General features: G+C 42.9%; 1 protein-coding gene across 1 annotated transcript in view; it reads left to right on the forward strand.

Annotated features, from left to right (window-relative positions):
- The first annotated feature begins 1552 nt into the window (after positions 1-1552).
- The window catches only part of KCNMB3 (potassium calcium-activated channel subfamily M regulatory beta subunit 3), an 86137-nt gene continuing 66290 nt past the window's right edge, over positions 1553-21399 (forward strand). The window contains exon 1 of the mRNA XM_077487933.1: positions 1553-1700. Within this exon, the coding sequence (XP_077344059.1) occupies positions 1634-1700 (67 nt within the window). The 5' untranslated portion in view covers positions 1553-1633. The remainder of the gene's footprint in view (positions 1701-21399) is intronic.

The raw sequence follows: 21399 nt of genomic DNA on the forward strand, positions 1-21399 counted from the left end.
CTGATAATCTACGCAACATAACAAATTTCCCTGAGGTAGCTACAATAGAAATGGGTTTTATGAATTTAACAATAGTTAAACAAAATATATTATTTCCAACAATGGTGTAAAATGAAAGAACTTTAGCTTTAGGCATACTTCTTTACTTCATCAACTGCATTATTGTTTCAAGTTTTGTTTTAAAGCACTGCTCTCAGCAACAAGCAACACCAGCCAGGGAGCTACTAATGTTATCCAGCATAGTGCAACTGTATCAAAGTATAAGTTCATCTTTTCACAAAAAAATTAAAAGGTGAACTAATACCCTACATCCTCCCCACCCCCTGATCCCCGCTGCACTTACCTCCATGGGCAATAAACGTAATTACTTTTATAAACTGTCACTATCCACACACAGCTGGTGCAGGAGTCTGGGGATTTGAAAGCCCTTCCCATTCTTTCCTTAGGGCTTACAGGATGTATGAGAGTGATTTTAATTGGTCAAGTGGTTACACTCTGATCTATTCCAGAAGCCCTAAGGAATGATGTGGGAAGGAGACCAGGGCATTCAACTTCCCAAACTGCTGCACTGGCTGCATTGGTTGTGTGTGTGTAGGGTGTTAGGCTGTCCATAAATGTATTGAAATTTGGCTAGTTCAGCAGGGACCGGCTGAGATTCAATCCATGTATGGGCAGGCTGATTGTACCAAAGTCGATCCATTGATCGACTTGGGCACAACCAGCCTGTCATATTTTTTATGTGCGACTACTGCCAGCTGCTATAGCTACTAGCAGTAATCTCTGAGTTCTGTTGGCTGGGAAGGCTCCCTGTGCCCCCCTGCTGGCTGAAAACAATAGTGCAGAGGGACGCATTCCCCCATCAACACTAACCCACAGTGGAAGGAAAGAAAATTGAATCATCTATGGGCTGCTTTGGTTCACCTTTTCATTTATTTTTTATCATTTTGTGAAATATTTAACATACACATTAAAACCAGAGTTTATCTAGTCTGGTTTCTCTGTAATCCCATTGCAATATTTCAGGGCGCTCCACACATTGTACCTGGAGGTGTACTTCCTGTCCTTGCACAGTGATTTTTTCCCCCTCTCCATCTCTACTTAGTATGATCAGACTTCTTATCTTATCTTTGTTATCTAATGGCTAATCTAGGAGCCATAAATATCTTAATTTGTGTGATGTGACCTTTCTGGAAAGTCATAAATAAACTTCATAATGCCTATTGAAAGCAAAAAATTAACAAAACAGTGGATTAATTGCAAACATGAATTGGATAATGACTGTGAAATTGTATGCCATTATTTCATGCACACATTCCTGGGAATACTGTTGCATTTGACGGTTTTATTGGCCTCCTAGAAAAACAAAACCAGATGCCACCTCTTAAAATATGTATGAGCTACTGAGAAGCTAAAGCTTCCTTACTCTTTAACACAAAAAGATTATGTACAAGTTTAGCCTGTTCAGCCAGAGACAACAAAATAGTCATCAATTATTCAGAGGTCAGAAAAAAAAAAAAAAAAAAAGAAAAGAAAAAAATCCCTGGCAAGGCAACATGTTCAGAAATACAAAAGCTTCAGGTCTAAAATTCTTTCAGGGGATATTAAGCAAAGATCAATCAAGGGTGTATGAAGGATGACAAACAAAAAGACATCCACTCAGGATCCAAAACAGTCTGATGGCCCCGTATTCTTGTTTTCGGGTAAAGTATTTCATTTGTTCTGCGTTTGTGTGTTGGGGACTGTGATTAAAAGTGTAGACAGAGCAGCTAGAGAAATCAGAGAGGATTAGATTTTGATTGATACCTAACTACAGATAATCCGATGACAGCCGTTTGTCCAGTCCTTTGAGTAATGGAGGCTAGGGCTTTTTAACACCTTTATGGACGGGTGCTCTAGTGACATTGAACCTTGTCAGAGACATTTGGGATGTGTTTGTAGTTTTCTGTTGTTATAATTAATGTGGGATCCACATTGCCTAAAAACAAATGTGTGTGTGTGTGTGTGTGTATGTATATATATATATATATATATATATATATACATACACACACATTTTTTTTGATGTATGTAATAGTTCTAGGCAGAGGTGTTTTTTTTCCCTAGAAGTAGGTTTGACTGGTTCAGGAGCCAATTCTGTTTCTTAAAGTTGACATTTAAGCAAATAAATCACATTACCGTTATTCAATGGCATGAAGTTTGGAAACACTGGTCTGTACTATATTGTAAATATATATTAATGTAATCCCAAATGAATAAATCCCCGGTTAGGGCACAGGATGAAGAGGAATTAAAATGATGTGTTTCTACTTCTTTGAAAGTGCAAATCATCCTAACTAAATGAAATCCTATTCAGTCACATCACGGGGCAAAACACTTGTAGTATTATTAAACAGGGTTCTTCTTGAAAAAATGTTGATTACATACATGGGCAGTTCATTCATCGGTTTTGACAAAAGATCAAAGAACTTATTCTCATAAAATTTGAGAACACTCAACCAACAGAAAATTTCTGCTTATTTCAGATTTTTCTTGTTCATTGCTTCTACTTTAGGTTTCTCATTATTTGAGTAGCACCATATCTGGGTTTACTCACAAAAGCAAGGTGTAATAAGTTACAATTACTTTTCAACTGATCGTTAAAAAAAGTCTATTCATTGCTATGTTATTGCACTTGGTTTGATATCTTTGTCTTGACGGTTTTACTAAACAGAACTGACAAGGGTCAACTAACATATTTAACTGCTTATTTCAAACAAAAAAACTATAAGCACCGTGCCTGAAACCTAACTGCCTAGTCAACTGTTCCCAGCATCAAGCAACATCCTCTTCTAGCTGATGATCAAAGCTCGTAACAGCACCTTGAGGCGATTCAGTTCGCATTGTGCGCTATACAAGTATTTCATTCATTCATTCATTCATTCATCAATCAGGGAGCTACTAATATAATCCAGCAAACTTTGCAACTGTGTTAAAATGTAAGTTTGCATTGCCAAGATCTATGTATGAAGCAGTGGTGGTAGTGCTTTTAAAACCAGGGAAAGAACCTGATAAACCCGAATATGGATTTAAAACTCCTTACTAAAGTCATCTCCATGAGACTCTCAAAAGCGGTGACTAAACTAGTACAGCCAGACCAATCCGGCTTCATACCAAACAGGTCCATGGCAAAAAATCTCTGCTGCCTCTATCTCAACATACAAATCCCCACTGATAATCAGGGACAGAGAGCTATTCTATCGCAAGATGTCGCTAAGGCGTTTGATAGTGTTGAGTGGACATACCAATGGAGAGTACTAGAAAAGCTTAACCTGGGAGAAAACAATTTCTTGGATCAAATTATTGTACAAAGCGCCAAAAGCATGCATTAGAGTAAACAACACCTTATCTCCTTCCTTTTATCTACACAGGGGAACTAGGCAAGGCTGCCCCCTGTCCCCATTACTTTTTGCCCTAGCCATAGAACCCCTGGCCACTGCCATAAGGGGGAGCCCAGAAATAATTGGATTTAAACGAGGTGGGCTGGAAGACAAATTGGCACTTTATGCCGACGATGCACTTCTCTTTCTAGGTGACACATCTACATCCCTGGTAAAACTTATGGAATTGATCCACACATTCGGGACATTCTCCAGATTCAAAATAAATTGTGACAAATCCACAATACTGCCCTTAGATCCACTGGTGGGGTCCCTACCTTGGATAGCTGAACAGATCAAAATAGTGGATAAGTTCAAATACCTAGGTATAGTTATACACCCTAACCTAGACCAATATATTAGGCTTAATATAGACCCACTGCTTAAACAATTTCAAGAAAAAAAAACTAGCTGGATTAAGTTGCCACTCCATAGTCGGCCGTTGCAACCACTTGACCACTGGGCACTTAAACCCCCTTCCTAACCAGACCAATTTTCAGGTTTCAGTGCTCTCGCATTTTGAATAACAATTACTCAGTCATGCAAAATTGTACCTATATGAAATTTTTGTCCTTTTTTTCACACAAATAGAGCTCTGGGTTTTTTGGGGGTTTTTTTGCACTATAAAAGAAAAAAGACCAAAAATTCTTAAAAAAAATGAATTTTTCTTTGTTTCCGTTATAAAATTTAGCAAATTAGTAATTTTTCTTCATAAATTTTGGCAAAAATTTATACTAATACATATCTTTGGTAAAAATAACCCAAATTGGTGTAAATTATTTGGTCTTTGTGAAAGTTATAGAGTCCACAAGCTATGGTGCCAATCTCTGAAAATTTATCACACCTGATGTACTGACGGCCTATCTCAATTCTTAAAAACTTAACAAGCTAGGAAAGTACAAATACCCCCCAAATGACCCCATTTTGGAAAGTAGACATTCCAATGTATTCAGTAAGAGGCATGGTGAGTTTTTTGAAGTTGTCATTTTTTCCCACAATTCTTTGAAAAATCAAGATTTTTTTTCCTTTTTTATTTTTTCACAAAATTGTTATATTATCAGGTTATTTCTCACACACAGCATATGCATACCACAAATTACACCCCAAAATACATTCTGCTACTCCTCTGAGTATGGTGATACCTCATGTGTGAGCCTTTTACACAGCATGGCCACATACAGAGGTCCAACATGCAGGGAGTGCCATCAGGCGTTCTTGGAGCATAAATTACACATATAATTTCTTGACTACCTCTTACAATTTTGAAGGCCCTGGAGCACCAGGACAATTGAAATGCCCCAAAAATGAACCAATTTTGCAAAGAAAACAACCCAATGTATAATCTATGAGTCATATCGAGTCGTTTGAACATGTCTTTTTTTTCTACAAGTTTTTGGAACATGTGTAAAGAAAATGAAAATGCGTTTTTTTTTACACAAAGTTGTCCATTTATACAATATTTCTAACACATAGCATGTACATATCAAAAATTGCACCCCCAAAATCGATTCTCCTACTCCTCTTGAGTACAGTGATACACAGCCTGGCCACATAGAGAGGCCCAACATGCAGGGAGCACCATCAGGTGTTCCAGTGGCATAAATCTCAAATCTAATTTGACTACCTATTACACTTTTGTGAGGCACTGTAGTGGTATGGATGTGGTATGGATGTGGTATGGATGATAACTAATGTGGCATGGATGAGGATGAATGGGGATGGATGAGCCATGGATGGGGATGGCTGAGTATGGATGATCTATATAGATCTATCTGATCTATATAGATGTACAGTGCGAAAGTATTCGGCCCCCTTGAACTTTTCAACCTTTTGCCACATTTCAGGCTTCAAACATAAAGGTTTAACATTTTTATTTTTTGTGAAGAATCACCAACAAGTGGGACACAATTGTGAAGTTGAACAAAATCTATTGGATTTTTGAAACTTTTTTAACTAATAAAAAAATGAAAAGTGGGGCATGCAAAATTATTTGGCCCCCTTGCATTAATACTTTGTAGAGCCACCTTTTGCTGCGATTACAGCTGCAAGTCGCTTGGGGTATGTCTATCAGTTTTGCACATCGAGAGACTGAAATTCTTGCCCATTCTTCCTTGCAAAACAGCTCGAGCTCAGTGAGGTTGGATGAAGAGCGTTTGTGAACAGCAGTTTTCAGCTCTTTCCACAGATTCTCGATTGGATTCAGGTTTCATATCGTTTTGCATTGTGGGCAAAAAGTTCGATTTTGGTTTCATCTGACCAGAGCACCTTCTTCCACATGTTTGGTGTGTCTCCCAGGTGGCTTGTGACAAACTTTAAATGAGACTTTTTATGGATATCTTTGAGAAATGGCTTTCTTCTTGCCACTCTTCCATAAAGGCCAGATTTGTGCAGTGTACGACTGATTGTTGTCCTATGGACAGACTCTCCCACCTCAGCTGTAGTTCTCTGCAGTTCATCCAGAGTGATCATGGGCCTCTTGGCTGCATCTCTGATCAGTCTTCTCCTTGTCTGAGCTGAAAGTTTAGAGGGATGGCCAGGTCTTGGTAGATTTGCAGTGGTCTGATACTCCTTCCATTTCAAAATGATCGCTTTCACAGTGCTCCTTGGGATGTTTAAAGCTTGGGAAATCTTTTTGTATCCAAATCCAGCTTTAAACTTCTCCAGAACAGTATTACGGACCTGCCTGGTGTGTTCCTTGGTCTTCAAGATGCTCTCTGTGCTTTCAACAGAACCCTGAGACTATCACAGAGCAGGTCCATTTATACAGAGACTTGATTACACACAGGTGGATTCTATTTATCACCATCAGTTATTTAGGACAACATTGGATCATCATTGCACAACTTTTCAGTTTTTTATTTGCTAAAAAAGTTTAAATTATCCAATAGATTTCGTTCCACTTCACAATTGTGTCCCACTTGTTGGTGATTCTTCACAAAAAAATTAAATTTTATATCTTTATGTTTGAAGCCTGAAATGTGGCAAAAGGTTGAAAAGTTCAACGGGGCTGAATACTTTCGCAAGGCACTGTATATAAAATGCACTTTTTATCTTTTAAAATGTGTTTTTCCAGTGCTAAACCTTTCTGATTTCTAAATTGCTGCATATGTAAATTCCAAAAGCCAATATAAAGAAATAGTAGTGTTAAAAAAAGCACTTGTGGGTTTAACCAATCTTGTTTTTCTTGTACAATTCTCTTTAAGGGGTGTCTCCTATGCCTGCATACTTTTGCTGGTAGGTGTCCCTCATTCCAGTTTCAAAAAGGTGGGAGGTATGCTATCCAGATGCCCCAGAAGTAACTCTGCAAACTGCACCTCCCAGCACGCACTCTATAAAGTTAGGCTTTTTTTGTGAGGGGGCAGGTGGGTTTGGGTGAAACAGGGCAGTGCTAAGGAAAGCATCTATGCTGCATTATATCATGTGACCACATTTTGGCACTGCATCAATGTGTAGTTCATGATTGCTTATTGGGGTAAGTAGCGGCAAAGAGGTATTTGGGGAGGAGGCAGAAGCAATGTAATCACCAAGGAAGTTAAAAAAAATATAATAGGTTTGTGTTGCCGCATGATATTTTGACATGACAGATTTTGTTTGCCTATCTGCTCCTTGTACCTGCCTGCTCTGCTTTTGTAGGCTGTATGGAGTTTCAATGAGAGAGAATATGAAGTACCCCATTTATCCCTATTCCCAACTCAGCTGTTGTGTGTAAAGCCAGCCATAAATGGTTTAAATCTCAGCTTGTTCAGCAGAAATTGGCCGAGATTTGAACCATATATAGGCAGGGTAAATGTACCCACTTGAATATAATCAGCATGCCAGATTTTTTTTTTTTTTTGAACGTTGAGGAAGTTTTATTATGTACAGAACAATGCAGTTATTGTAAGCGGCTGTTATAGCCACTAGCAATAATCACAGTCTTCTTACTGTCACTGTCTTCTCTAATTGGCTGAGTCAGAGAGCTGGGCTGATGATGTCACACCTCTGACTCAGCCAATCAGAGGAAGCTTTGTATTCATTGATAGAATACATCACTCCCTCTGGCTGAGCACCACTGCTGTAGACTCTCCTGTGTTCTGGGTAGAAAGGAAGTCTCTGCTCGTACCCCTAACACAGTGCGGTATGCTGTATGTAGCCACAGTTGCATACAATTTATACTGCACATCCAGCAGCCTCATAGGTTAATGAGGGATGTAGTTCATTTGGGCCAGCTTGTAATCTTTGTGTTAGGACCTGGGTTTGAACCTGGGACGTCTGGTGTGTCTGGCAGTGACTCTGCTTGCTGAGCCACCTAGAATGCTGGACAGCTCCTTGGACAGCTCCTTGGACAGCTCCTTGGACAGCTCCTTGGACAATCCCTTTAGTGATCTTGTCTTGAATCTTGTTTGCCTTGAACCTTGAACCCTTTGCTCCTCCCATGAACTTCCTGATTTAAGCCATGTCTCTGCACTTCCTGGTTGCCAGAATATTGTGCCTTTACCAGCCAATATCTTGCTTCTATCTCTCCTGCTGCCGACCGTATCCTCGATACCTTTCGTTACCGACATTTGGCTTGCTCCTGGACTACGCTTCTGCTGAATCCCAACCTGCAACTATTGGTTACCGACTTTTGGCTTGTTTCTCAACTACGCTTCTGCTTGATCTCTACCTGCTATATCTGCTACCAGACCCCCGGCTTGCTCACCTCCTGGTGGGGCTATCCTGAGGACCGCGACCTGGCACTAACACACAGCCAAGCCCATCTCCACCTTTGGGAGCTCTGGTGAATACCGGTTAGTGCTTAGACTCCGCAACTCAGGTGAACCCGTGCTATCAGCCAGGGTGACCTGTGTGAATATCTGCTCTGCTGCTATAGCTACTGGTCTCTGAGCCTGACTCCAGATCGTGACAGAATATTCTGGCCAAAAACATGGAGGCCGTTGTAGCAGCTGCCGTGGCTCCTCTCAGGGTTCAAATCGCTGAGTTACAGGCATTTGGTGTTGACTATCAGGAAAAATTTTCTGAGTTACAAATTGAAGTGAAAGGTCTACAAGAGGAAATCCTTGATCTACACAAACAATTGCGGAATTTTCATGCCCGAGGTACTGCTGCCATAGAAACTAATGCACGAATGCCCCTACCACTCAAGTTTAGCGGAGACCGCCGCCATTATAGAGGGTTCCTTAATCAATGTCGTATATACTTTCAGATGCAACCTGCTGCATTCACTTCTGACAGGAAAAAGGTGCTGTTTATTATCAACCTCCTGACTGAGGAAGCCTTAGCCTGGGCCTCCCCTTATGTGGAGAAAGATGATGTCATCCTGGATAATTTTGATGAACCAAGTTTTGGATGATCCTAACCGCTGTGCTACTGCTGAGGCAAAATTGCACAATTTACGGCAGGGAAGACGCTCTGTTGCAGAGTACATAACTGAATTCCGACGTTGGATCTCAGATACCAATTGGAATCCAGCAGCACAGAAGAGTCAGTTCCGTCAAGGACTCTCGGAACAAGTAAAAGATGAGCTTGCCAGAGTAGAAAGTCCTGATGACCTTGAAGCTTTTATTAAATTATGTATTCGAATTGATCAGAGACTTACTGAAAGGAGAAAGGAGAGACTGGGAATCCTAGGCAGTAATGGTGGCATGCGTTTTTTCTACTACTCAGTATCCTCCTAAGGGTTCAAGAGTTTTTCCTGATTCTGACACTGCTGAACCTATGCAGGTGGATGCTATTAAAAGATCTATTACTACTCAGGAGAAAGAAAGACGACGTTCAGAAAACTTATGTCTTTATTGTGGAGACTCTGGACATTATGCAGTTAATTGTCCCAATAAATTTAAAAGAACAATTGCAGCAATGGATGTTACAGTATCTGAACAAATAAACTCAATTTCTCAGTCCATCTCTCCTTTGATTCAGGAAGCAAATAAAGTTAATTCTTTATCAACTCATTTTGTCATCCCTATAAAGCTTATTGTTGAAAGCAATGAAATACCTTGCTCTGCTATGCTGGACTCAGGGGCTGGGGGAAACTTCATCGACATCGAATTTGCCCAAAGTAATAACATTCAAATAAGAAATAAACTTGCCCCAATTGATATGGAAACTGTGGATGGCTCACCTTTGACTTCAGGCCCTGTTACCCACGAGACAATCCCACTTAAACTCCTAATTGAAACTGACCATCAGGAGACTATCAGCTTTGAGCTGATTACATCACCCAAGTTCCCCATTATCCTGGGCATTCCTTGGTTCTCTATCCATAATCCCTCCATCAACTGGGAGACACGTTCTTTAAGCTTTACATCTGACCATTGCAAGAAACATTGCAAAGAATCTTATCAAATAAGCCCTCCACCAACCCAAGATTTACAAGCAGTTTTGGCAACTATCCAGTCATACGACAAGCTACCCCCACAATATCTTGAGTTTCGGGACGTTTGTGATAAAAAGAACGCAGATCAGCTGCCTCCTCATCGCTCTTATGATTGTCCCATTGAATTGCTTCCAGGGGCAGAAATACCATTTGGTCGCCTTTATTCTTTATCAGAACCTGAACTGAAAGTGCTCAGGGAGTGGATTAATGAGAATCTTGAGAAGGGTTTTATCAGACACTCAACCTCTCCTGCTGGCGCAGCCTTATTCTTCGTGACAAAAAAGGACTCCACCCTGCGTCCGTGTATTGACTACAGAGATTTAAATAAGATCACAATTAAGAATCGCTATCCACTCCCACTGATTCCAGAAATGCTTGAGAGACTCCGTTCTGCCAAGCTCTTTACCAAATTAGATTTACAGGGGGGCATACAACCTTGTCCGCATTCGTTCCGGTGATGAATGGAAAACTGCTTTCAGAACCAGATATGGACATTTTGAGTCTTTGGTCATGCCCTTTGGGCTTTGCAATGCTCCTGCAACTTTTCAACATTTTATTAATGATGCTTTTCGAGATTTGCTTGATCAGTTTGTAATAGCATATTTGGATGACATTCTCATTTTCTCTGATACTTTGGAAGAACACCGCAAGCATGTCTGTATTGTTTTCGAGAGATTAAGGCGAAATCAACTTTACATAAAATTGGAGAAATGCGAGTTTGAACAAACTCAGATCCAGTTCTTGGGATACATAATCTCTTCTGAAGGGGTAAGCATGGATCCCGATAAGATCAAAGCTGTGGTGGATTGGCCCGCCCCTAAGAATGTTAAAGAGATACAGCGATTTGTTGGATTTGCCAACTTTTACAGAAGATTTATAAGGAATTTCTCTAGGGTAATTGCTCCAATCACACAGTTGACAAAGAAAGGGGTGCCCTTTTTGTGGTCACCTGAGGCACAGGCTGCCTTTAGTAAACTGAAAACTCTCTTCACTTCTGCACCAATACTGGTACATCCAGATCCAGAACTACCTTTCATCGTAGAAGTTGATGCTTCTAATTCTGCTGTGGGAGCTATCCTTTCTCAGCGAATGGGAGAAAAGATGCAGCTTCATCCTTGTGCTTATTTCTCTTGACTGATGTCTTCAGCCGAGATGAATTATGACATTGGAAACAAGGAGCTTCTGGCAATTAAGGAAGCATTTTCTGAGTGGAGGCATCTGCTGGAAGGAGCTAAGCACCCTGTAACCGTTCTCACCGATCATAAAAATTTAGAATTTATTAGGTCTGCTAAAAGGTTGTCATCTAGACAAGCACGTTGGACCCTTTTCTTTTCCAGGTTTAATTTTGTTATTTCATACTGCCCTGGGTCAAGGAATGGTAAGGCTGATGCCCTATCACGGATGTTGTCTGGGCCTCTCCAGGAAAGCACCTCTGAATGTACAATCCTGCCTCAAAAGAACTTTCTAGGGGCCATGAGTTCAAAGACATTTCTTAATCTTCTCAAGGAGGGGTATGAGAATGACCCACTTCTTAATAATCCTCCTAAGGACATTAACCTCAAGTACAACAATGGTTTTTGGACTCAAGCGCATTGCCTCTATGTACCTGAATCAGTTCGGGTAGAAGCCCTCAGGTTGGTACATGACTCTAAGCTTGCTGGTCATTTGGGGGTTTCTAAAACAGAAGAACTCTTATCACGTTCCTTTTGGTGGCCTGGGTACAAGAAAGATGTTAAGAGTTATGTGGCTTCATGTCTAACCTGTGCTCGCAATAAGACACCTCGATTTTCTCCTCTGGGGTTACTTCTACCACTACCTGTTCCATCAAGACCATGGGGGTCAATTTCTATGGACTTTGTGGTTGACCTTCCTCTTTCAAAAGGGATGACCACCATTCTGGTAGTCGTTGACCGTCTCACTAAGATGGCTCATTTTATTCCAGTTAAAGGGGTACCCTCCGCCGAACATACTGCTGAGGTAATGGTTAGAGAAGTTTTTAAACTTCATGGAATTCCTGATGATGTGGTGTCTGACAGAGGGGTACAGTTTACCTCAAAATTTTGGAGAAGTTTTTGCTCAGCTTTGGGTGTAACAGTTAATCTGTACTCGGCTTTTCATCCGCAGTCTAATGGTCAGACCGAGAGGACCAATCAAACTCTGGAGCAATACCTTTGATGCTTTGTGAGTTATCTTCAGGATGACTGGGTGGACTACCTTCCTACGGCAGAGTTTGCTTATAATAACTCTAAACATAGTTCCACATCCCAAAGCCCATTTTTCTTAAACACCGGGTATCATCCAGTTTTTATTCCTGATCTCCCCATCTCAACTTCAATTCCTGCTGTTACCAACAGACTAACTTCATTACATGAGATCCAGGAGAAATTGACTGATACATTGAAGGAGGCACAGGAATATTACAAGAAGGCTGCTGACAGACATCGTAGGTCTATTCCCACTTTTCAAGTAGGTGAGAAAGCAACCATTTCATGAAAATACTTTTTCTGGAAGAATTCATCCTCCTCCCCCACCTGTCGAGGTACAGGGTGAAGAAGAATTTGTGGAGGGGAAAAATTCTTGACTCCAGGATCTCTAGGAACAAATTGCAATATTTGGTTCAATGGGAAGGATATGGGCCAGAAGAAAATTCTTGGGAGCCTGAGGAGAATGTTCATGCCCCTAGATTAACAAGGGAATTCCACCAGAGGTTTCCTCAGAAACCTGGCCCTAAGACGTCCAGGGGACGTCCTGGGAGGAGGGGAGTACTGTTAGGACCTGGGTTTGAACCTGGGACCTCTGGTGTGTCTGGCAGTGACTCTGCTTGCTGAGCCACCTAGAATGCTGGACAGCTCCTTGGACAGCTCCTTGGACAATCCCTTTAGTGATCTTGTCTTGAATCTTGTTTGCCTTGAACCTTGAACCCTTTGCTCCTCCCATGAACTTCCTGATTTAAGCCATGTCTCTGCACTTCCTGGTTGCCAGAATATTTTGCCTTTACCAGCCAATATCTTGCTTCTATCTCTCCTGCTGCCGACCGTATCCTCGCTACCTTTCGTTACCGACATTTGGCTTGCTCCTGGACTACGCTTCTGCTGAATCCCAACCTGCAACTATTGGTTACCGACTTTTGGCTTGTTTCTCAACTACGCTTCTGCTTGATCTCTACCTGCTATATCTGCTACCAGACCCCCGGCTTGCTCACCACCTGGTGGGGCTATCCTGAGGACCGCGACCTGGCACTAACACGCAGCCAAGCCCATCTCCACCTTTGGGAGCTCTGGTGAATACCGGTTAGTGCTTAGACCCCGCACCTCAGGTGAACCCGTGCCATCAGCCAGGGTGACCTGTGTGAATATCTGCTCTGCTGCTATAGCTACTGGTCTCTGAGCCTGACTCCAGATCGTGACACTGTGTGAAAAGCTGGAGTTCTTCTTTAAATTGCAAAGAAAAATGTTTGCTAGACAATATTGCCAAAAGAATGGCTGTTTGTCCTGATAAAAAACAAAAAAAACAAACAAAACAAAAAGTAATACTTTGCTCAAATAAGTTAGGCCCCTTTCACATGTGCGGATCTGTATACAGCCCTCCGCTTTCTCAGCAGGGGTCGCTCTGTTGATCCCTGCTGAGCCGGCGGACGACAAGTCCGTCTCTGCACACTGTGCAGAAACGGACCTGTCAGATCTCCACTCTCCTCTATGGGGGATCGGATGAAAATGGACCACCTGTCCGTTTTCACCCATTCCGCCAGACAGATGGAAAATAGGGTTTCCATCCGTCTGGATTTTGCGGAGTGGATCGGATGTTAGCGGACATGTCACCTCTGACATCCGTCACTCCATAGACATGTGTGCAGCGACCGTTCAGGTCCGCTGAAAGAACTGATAGGCGGATCTAAATGGTCTGCACGTGTAAATGGCAAAATGATTGTCAAATCAATAGGTATATAGCTGAAGTGTAAACATTTCTCAGTTTTTTTTTTTGTTTTTGTTTATCACTTTTAGGTAAAAGGTTAGATGATTTTCCCCCTATATGACCTTCATGCAGAGGTAAAGTTGGTCAGGACAGGTGACCTTTGTGTTGAGTTGGTTGGAGTACATCTGGAAAATGCCTATCAAGCAGCCGGCTAACTGCATCTGGATTTGGGCCACAGCGCCTTCTGGATAAAAAAGGGGTGAGATGATCACTTCCTGAAATTTTAGGAAGGATCCAGTTCTATACTAGTAATGGCAGTGATTAGAGACTTATAGTGTGATGTTGATCAGGGACTGGCGCTAACTCACACTGGGAAGAACACTATCTGATGTCGCTAGCGACACTAATACAGTGATCAGTGATAATACTGTACACTGTCACTGTAACGACACTTGCTGGATGATGGGGTGATCAGGAGGGTAATCAAGGGGTTAACTGTGTGCCTAACAGGTATATGTGTGCTGATTTTACTCACAGACTGGCTAGCTTTTCTTCCTGATCTCAGTTCTGAACAATAAGTGAGATCAGAACCAGCCAGATCAGGGATGTTGCGTTCACTAACACACTGATCTCTGTGCTGTGGTTGGCAGAGATCAGCAAATTCACAGCCAAAATCATTGGCTGTGAGTCTGCTGACAATCTTGTACTGTATCCAACCACGGCATAAGGGGCGGGGGGGGGGGGGGGGGGTCAGAGCGGCGGACAGCAGTAAGAGTTAAACTGCTAGTCAGCAAGTGGCTAAGGGAAATATTGGTATGAGAACTGAAATGGTTAAGGTAGACTCATTATTCAAACTCAGAATGACCTTTCAACCATTTTCACCAGGAGAAGATGGTGGGAAATACAAAATTTACAGTTGTCACACAAAGAGGAATGAGGGAAATACATTCAATGGGGACATCTATTCAGTGACAACTGTCTAAGGGGATTTCCTCTGACTTCTTGTTGAGGCCTTGGAACAGGAAGGAGAATAAATCTATCTAATGGGAAAGAGACAAACAAGAAAAAAAAAACACCTGACTCCTTTCAAAGCTGAAAAAAAAAGTTTAGGCTTTACATAAACATTAGCAGTGAGCTGTGGATCATTTAACTTTGGTGCATAGATTTTATCATAGGTTTTTTAGCAATGAAAATCTGCCACATAGCATTCACGACATTTTCCACAACATAGTACTATTACTATTAGCATACTTGTGATAAAATATAAATAATAATAAATATAATTTATTGCCATAATATCATAAATTAAGAGTTAAGTTCAGATCAAAGACAAAGTTTAGAAGTGCAAATGTAATAATATACAAGTGAACGCTCTAGGAGGAAAAGCAGCTTGCACAAAAAGGTGACACACCAACCTTATGAAAATAAACCAAAATAAAAGTGTGGCACTCAAACTGTAAATAAAGTTCCAACTTCGCCCTAGATTCTTTGGTTGATAGGCAATACACCTCCGGCACTGCTCCTTCTCATGATTCCTCCTTGGAGGCCCGCATGTGCGTGATGCTCCAATCTTATGTTTTGGTCGAACTCCATCTCTGGGGCAGAGAATTCTCCTTTTATTCGCAACCCCATGATAGGTCTGTAGGATTGACCACGTTTTTGTGCCTCTCCAGGGCATCTCACTCTTAGACAAAATCTCCATTCCTGCTTCCCCATGGTCTGAACATGACCCCGTTGTGATGTCCCTTGCCATTTCTGGTCTGCACTGTCCCCTCTTCCAATGGCGGCCTAACGAGTCCCTTCTCACGTCCCAGGACACATACCTCGAGGTCCAAATCTGTATCCAAATGTACTTTTCAGAGAATGTTGGCGGTGTCATTGTGGGAGGCTCACAAAGCTACACTTCAAGGCCAACTCATCCAGCTGGCTTCAACTAAAGCGGAATGGAGGCTTCGGGAACTGGGATCGCAATGGCCTCTGCTGATGAAGCCTGTAAATCCTGACCATCGGCCACTACAAGGAAAGCACGTGACGCCCTCGCTGCTGAGTTAGACCTCCTGGCTTCTGAGCGAGCGGAGAAAACTTTGAGATGGTCCAAAGGCCAGGAATGATGATTGCAAACAAATTGAATTCTGTAGGATGTTCCCAAAACCCAAATTCGTTGCGCGCTAGGGATGGTAATCTGGCCTCAGATTAGGGCTGAAACGATTAATCAATATTATCGATAATAATCGATAATGAAAATCGTTATCAACGATTTTCATTATTGATTAGTTGGTCCGCACCATGTGATCCGCGGAGCGGGCCGCGGCCTTAGGAAAGGCTGCGGCTTCAGCCTAGCTCCGGAGCTGGCGGCCATCTTGGTACACCCGGCGGCGCCCGACGTCACCCCCAGCGCGCCGTTCAGCCTGTGTCAGCCCAAGTGAAGGAATTCTGGAGGGGTCACGCTGGATGCCTTGCCTGCCCTCATTCAAAACTTCTTTTTTGCAGGTACCACTACGTTAATTATTACCTAATCTAACCTAATAACTAACTACTATCTATTAGATAGTAGTTAGTTATTATCTAATCCTATCTATGCCTTTCCACTTGCTCGGCACAGCCACAGTTGATTTAAATAAAAGGTACAACACTATCTCTCCCCCCCTATAAAATGCAACTTATTACAAGCATAAAAACATAGCATATCACTGACAATTTGCGCCAATAGGCATCCCGGGACTCATCACGGCGGTCTGTTTGGAGGAACTTTGATCGGTGGTGAGCTTGGCGCAAATCATCAGTGATATGCTGACTATGTTTTTATGCTTGTAATAAGCTGCATTTTATTGGGGGGAGATAGTGTTATACCTTTTATTTAAATAAACAATGTGGCTGTGGGGGGCGGGGATAGTGTTATTTTTTTTGCTGATCCGAAAATTGATCCGATCCGTGACTCTGATCCGAGGAACGATCCGATCCGTGAGTTTTTTGATCCGTTGCACCCCTAGTCTGCACCTTCCCCCCTGCCGGTCCGTTAGAATCCTGTTTATCCTCCCGTGTCCTACGCATGCACCACGTCCATGACCACGCAGTTACGCCTGCTTGCATTCTCCACCCAGCTGACGTCCCGCCAGCAACGCGCCTGCACTGCTTTCGGCTCCTCCTCCCCCCTCTACCCAGCAGCCTTCCGATAGACCAGCCGCAGAGCGCAGGAGCGTTAAGCCCTCGCCGGGCCGCTTTCAAGCGCTGCCGTGATTGGAGGTTGTGCTCTGCACATGCGTGCATCCATCTCCCGGCTTCGGGGTGCCCTTCGCTCCATTTGGAGGAGTCGGCCAAGTCACGTGTGGCGGGTCCGGACTGAGACTCCGCCCCACACCACCCCGGCACACCAAGGAGGAGCCGCTGTCACAATGAAGGGGTGAGAAAACCCGAGACACCGGAGGGGGGGAGGGGAGCACTGAGAGGAGGTGGGGCATTGACACCATGTGAGAGGGGAGGAATGTGTCATCTATACTGGGGGGACACGTGTGTGTGTGTGTGTGTGTGTGTGTGTGTGTGTGTGTGTGTGTGTGTGTGTATATTTCTCCCCTTTTTCCGTTTTTTTATCCGATTAATCGAAAAAATAATCGGCCGATTAATCGATTATGAAAATAATCGCTAGTTGCAGCTCTAGTTCAGATCAAGACAAAATTGCTGCTTCCTTCACTGATTTCCTATCCTCTCTTTATGCCTAACCTGCCCTTTTCTATACTAAACTCCCAGATAGCAAGCAATTGTGCTGCAAGTTTGAAAAGGACTTGCTAAGCTATTGCTAGGCATGCCAGGCTTCACAAGTTTGTTGCACAATTGCACAAATGCAAATCCATTTTCTTTGCAAACGTTCTGCAAGTCTGCTGCAAGTTCTGGTTCAGTTATGTTCTGCAATATTCATCCCACCACAGGTGTCACTGTGGCTTAATTTTCATGCTGTAGAGTTGCAGAGCTCTTGCTGTAGACTCATAACTGCAACTTTGCTCTTCCTAGAGACTTTCCATGCTAATTTTCTACAAATTGGAAAAGTGTCAACTTGAACTTTAAGTGCCCTGCAAGTGTACAACTTGACCAGTGAAAATGTGCAGCAAGATAACAGACTTACAATTCAAAACTGCCACAAATTTGTGGCAAGTTATCCTTGATATCTGGGCTTGCAGATAATTTTTTCCAGGATCTTGATCTCCCCTTCTTTCCATTTCTACTAAAGAAACGCTCAATGCTGACATTACTAAATCCGATGTTGCCCGGGCTGCTTCCCTCTTAAGCGCCAGGCCCGGGTAGTTTCTCCAGGCTTTATCATCATAAATTCTCCACCTTAATGTCACCTCACCTAATGACCTATTACAACTACTTATACCAAGGCTCTGTGCCTGTCCCGGTTTTTGTTGGAGGCACACATTACTTACAAATCTGCAGAGGATGCGTTAGACCCCCATGCCTACAGGTAAATTTCCTTACTCAACGAAGATTTGAACATCCTAAGGGAAATCCTGGGCTCCCGCATTACCAAATGTCTTCATTCCTTGATATACAGGGATCAAGTGGGCTTTGTTCCCGGCCTGGCAAGCGGGGGACAGTGTCTGCAAGGTGGTCCACCTGATACATCTCCTACAATAAAAATAAAAATTACAAAAGCGCTGAGATGGATAAAACTCAAGAATTATGTGAAAATATAAATATAAATGAGAAGCAGCTTCAACTATTCAAAATGTGTTCTGGTATCAAATCTATAATAAAAAACAAATAGTGCACTGAACCTCAAAATTGAATAATAAACTCCAATAACTGAAACATAGTGATCATATAAGAATGTAAAAAGAGTCCACATGAGCAAAATTCATAAATGTTAATAAAAAAAGGGGAATAAAATCACTTCATGCTCTGTGACAGTTTCTGCAGGAAAGATGTGCCGGTAGATAATCACTACCACCTCAGTGTGCAATGCCTGCTCACCTCAAAGAAAGACTCCCTTCGGTATTAATCCAAAGAAAAAGATCAGCCAGATCAGAAACAGGCTTCAGCTAATGGCTTCACGATTACTAGGACTTCTCCACATACAGTTTGATTTGTCCAGGTTCAATTTCTCAAAGTAAATAAAATATCATTATCACGCAAGATTGATTAAATAACTTGCTTTTTAATTAGTAAAATCACATGCACTCACATTTACATAGTAGTAAAAACACTTCAAAACGATCAGTTTGCGATGGGACAGCTCTCCTCCTCACTAAAAGCCAGGATTACGAGACACCGGAAGTGTCATCACCGGCTCCTCCCGACACGTTACGTCACAAGTCACATGATTTTCTCCTACAACGTTGCAAGTTTCTAGGCTTCCTCCTCTCGCTTGAGAGGATTGCGTCTCTTTATTACTGCTACTTTTAAATATTCTGGTCACCTCTCTGCCTCCTTCCCATGGAACCAGGCAGGGGTGTCCCCTGTCCCTAATCCTATGTATACTGGTGCTGGAACCCTTGGTGATAGCCCTTAGGGGTGACTCTAACATAACGGGTATTCAGTATGTGGGCCTACACTACAAGGATAGTTTTTCACGGACAACATCCTTTTGACCATGACTAACCCCTTGACTACTCTGTCCAATCTTTGTCATCTCCTTTCTCACTTCTCAGCTATCTCTGGCCTCCAGACTGATTCTCAGAAAACCACTGCCCTGAACATCACCCTGCCGCCCTCAATGGTGACTCACCTTCAAGCCTCATTTCTATACCACTGGAGCACTTCCTCTTTAGATTACTTAGGCTTCAAATTTACCTCCTCTTATTCATCCCTCTTTGCAACCAATTATTATCCGTTGCTGAGATCTATTACCGTCCTCATGCAATCATGGCTGTTCTCTTCCTTATTGTGACTCGGTCGCATATATGCTATAAAGATGCCCCAAAAATGTTATATTATTTCTGGACCCTTCCAGTCCATGTCCCTTCTTTCTTTCTACGCTTGCAAAGGATCCTATCTTTTATCTGGGCCTTTCTACGCCCCTGGGTCCCTCGCTCTACCCTATTTAGGTATAGACTGCAGGGAGGTCTTGGGGTCCCCAATATAATGAAGTACTATAAGGTAGCCTTCACTTCAGGAAACCCATGAAGCTCCACCCATTGAGTTTTTTCAATATGCTCAACTTCGACACGGGGTGACTTTGTGACATAATTCCAATTACCTCTTTCAAAAGACAACATTCAAGCTTACCTGTCGTCACTCCCCTGGCACCATCTTGCAGATCTATTCCTCCCTCAACGCACTTGATCGCCCCAGTGCTTGTTTTTTTTTTTTTTAACAAAAGTGAACTTTATTCGAACAAAGAAAAAAACATACAGGTCAGCTCAAGGCATACATTCCGTCAATAAAATATCCATGTACATACATCAAACAGGATACAAATCACTAGATAATGGGCATACGTCAGATCCGTGCATAGAATTATTCAATCTTCTACACCAAATTGAACGGCGTTTGGTAAGGGGAAAGGGGGGAGGGGAGGGAAGCAATGGAGGGTACCCGTAGGGGGAGGGGGGGAAAGAGGCCATGCCGGGTCCCGGAGGCGTAGGGAGGCAGTAGCAGGGAAGAGGAAATGCGGAGGGTGCCAGGAAAGCAGGAGAAGGGCAAGGTTGAGCCGCAGGCCCATCTAATGGAAAAGAGGGGAGGGAGAAAAAGGGGGGGGAGAAAAAGGGGGGGGAGAGAGAGGACCGGGAAAGGGCCATCCGGGGAACAGGTAACAGTCACCAAACGCACGTCCCATGCTCCCTGCCGGTGGATCCTCAATTCCCCTCTGGGTCAGGGGGAGACACCACCAACGACAGGGAGCCCCACGAGTCTATCCAAGAGGACCAGACCTTGTCAAATTTGTGCGGACAATTTCTATTGATATATGTAATTTTGTACAGCGGCAAAACAGCATTCAAGGTATTTCTCCAGGCGGTGACGGTGGGCGGGAGCTCAGACCTCCATTTCAATAACACCTCCCTTCTAGCGTAGTAAGTAGCAAAGGCCACAAATAGTCTTCCATACTTCCCCACAGCCTGGTCATCCACCACATTCAAAAGCATAAGTTCTGGCTTCAACTGTAGAGAGCCCTCAACAGTCTGATTAATATCAGTCAGAATCTGTTCCCAGTACGTTTGTAGCTCTGGGCAGGACCACACCATATGCATAAAGGTGGCTTCCTCACTACCGCATCTAGCACACGTGGGGGATATATCTCTATATATAACCGCCAATCTCTGCGGCGTATAATAGGCCCGATGCAAAAACTTTAACTGTATAAAATGGTCTCTAGCCGATATCAAGGTTGATACATAGGAGGAGACACAAGACTCCCAATCGTCTTCCCTCAGGGATGGGATGTCCCCCTTCCATTTGGTGTAGAGCCGGGGCAGACTAGGCGTCTTAGAGGCCGTCAGGTGAAAGTAGAGTGTGAATAGGGGGGCCAGTAGAAGTTTAGCAGTCAACAACGCCTCCACCGGATCCTTCCCAAGAGTCACCCCATCCGGGAACTGATGCTGAAAGGCATGCCTCAGCTGCAGAAACCGGAAAAACATCCAGTTCGGTAGATCAAATTTAGCCTTGAGTTCGGGGAACGTACCCAACCTACCCCCTATCACTACATGCTGTAATGTGACTATCCCCCTCCTAGCCCACACCTGTGGGTCTGGGATACTCCGCAAAATGAGACAGATTCGG

This window comes from Lithobates pipiens, unplaced genomic scaffold, assembly GCF_037356315.1.
Source record: "Lithobates pipiens isolate NorthernLeopardFrog02 unplaced genomic scaffold, aLitPip1_a1.2 Scaffold_18, whole genome shotgun sequence".
Classification (NCBI taxonomy): Eukaryota; Metazoa; Chordata; class Amphibia; order Anura; family Ranidae; genus Lithobates; species Lithobates pipiens.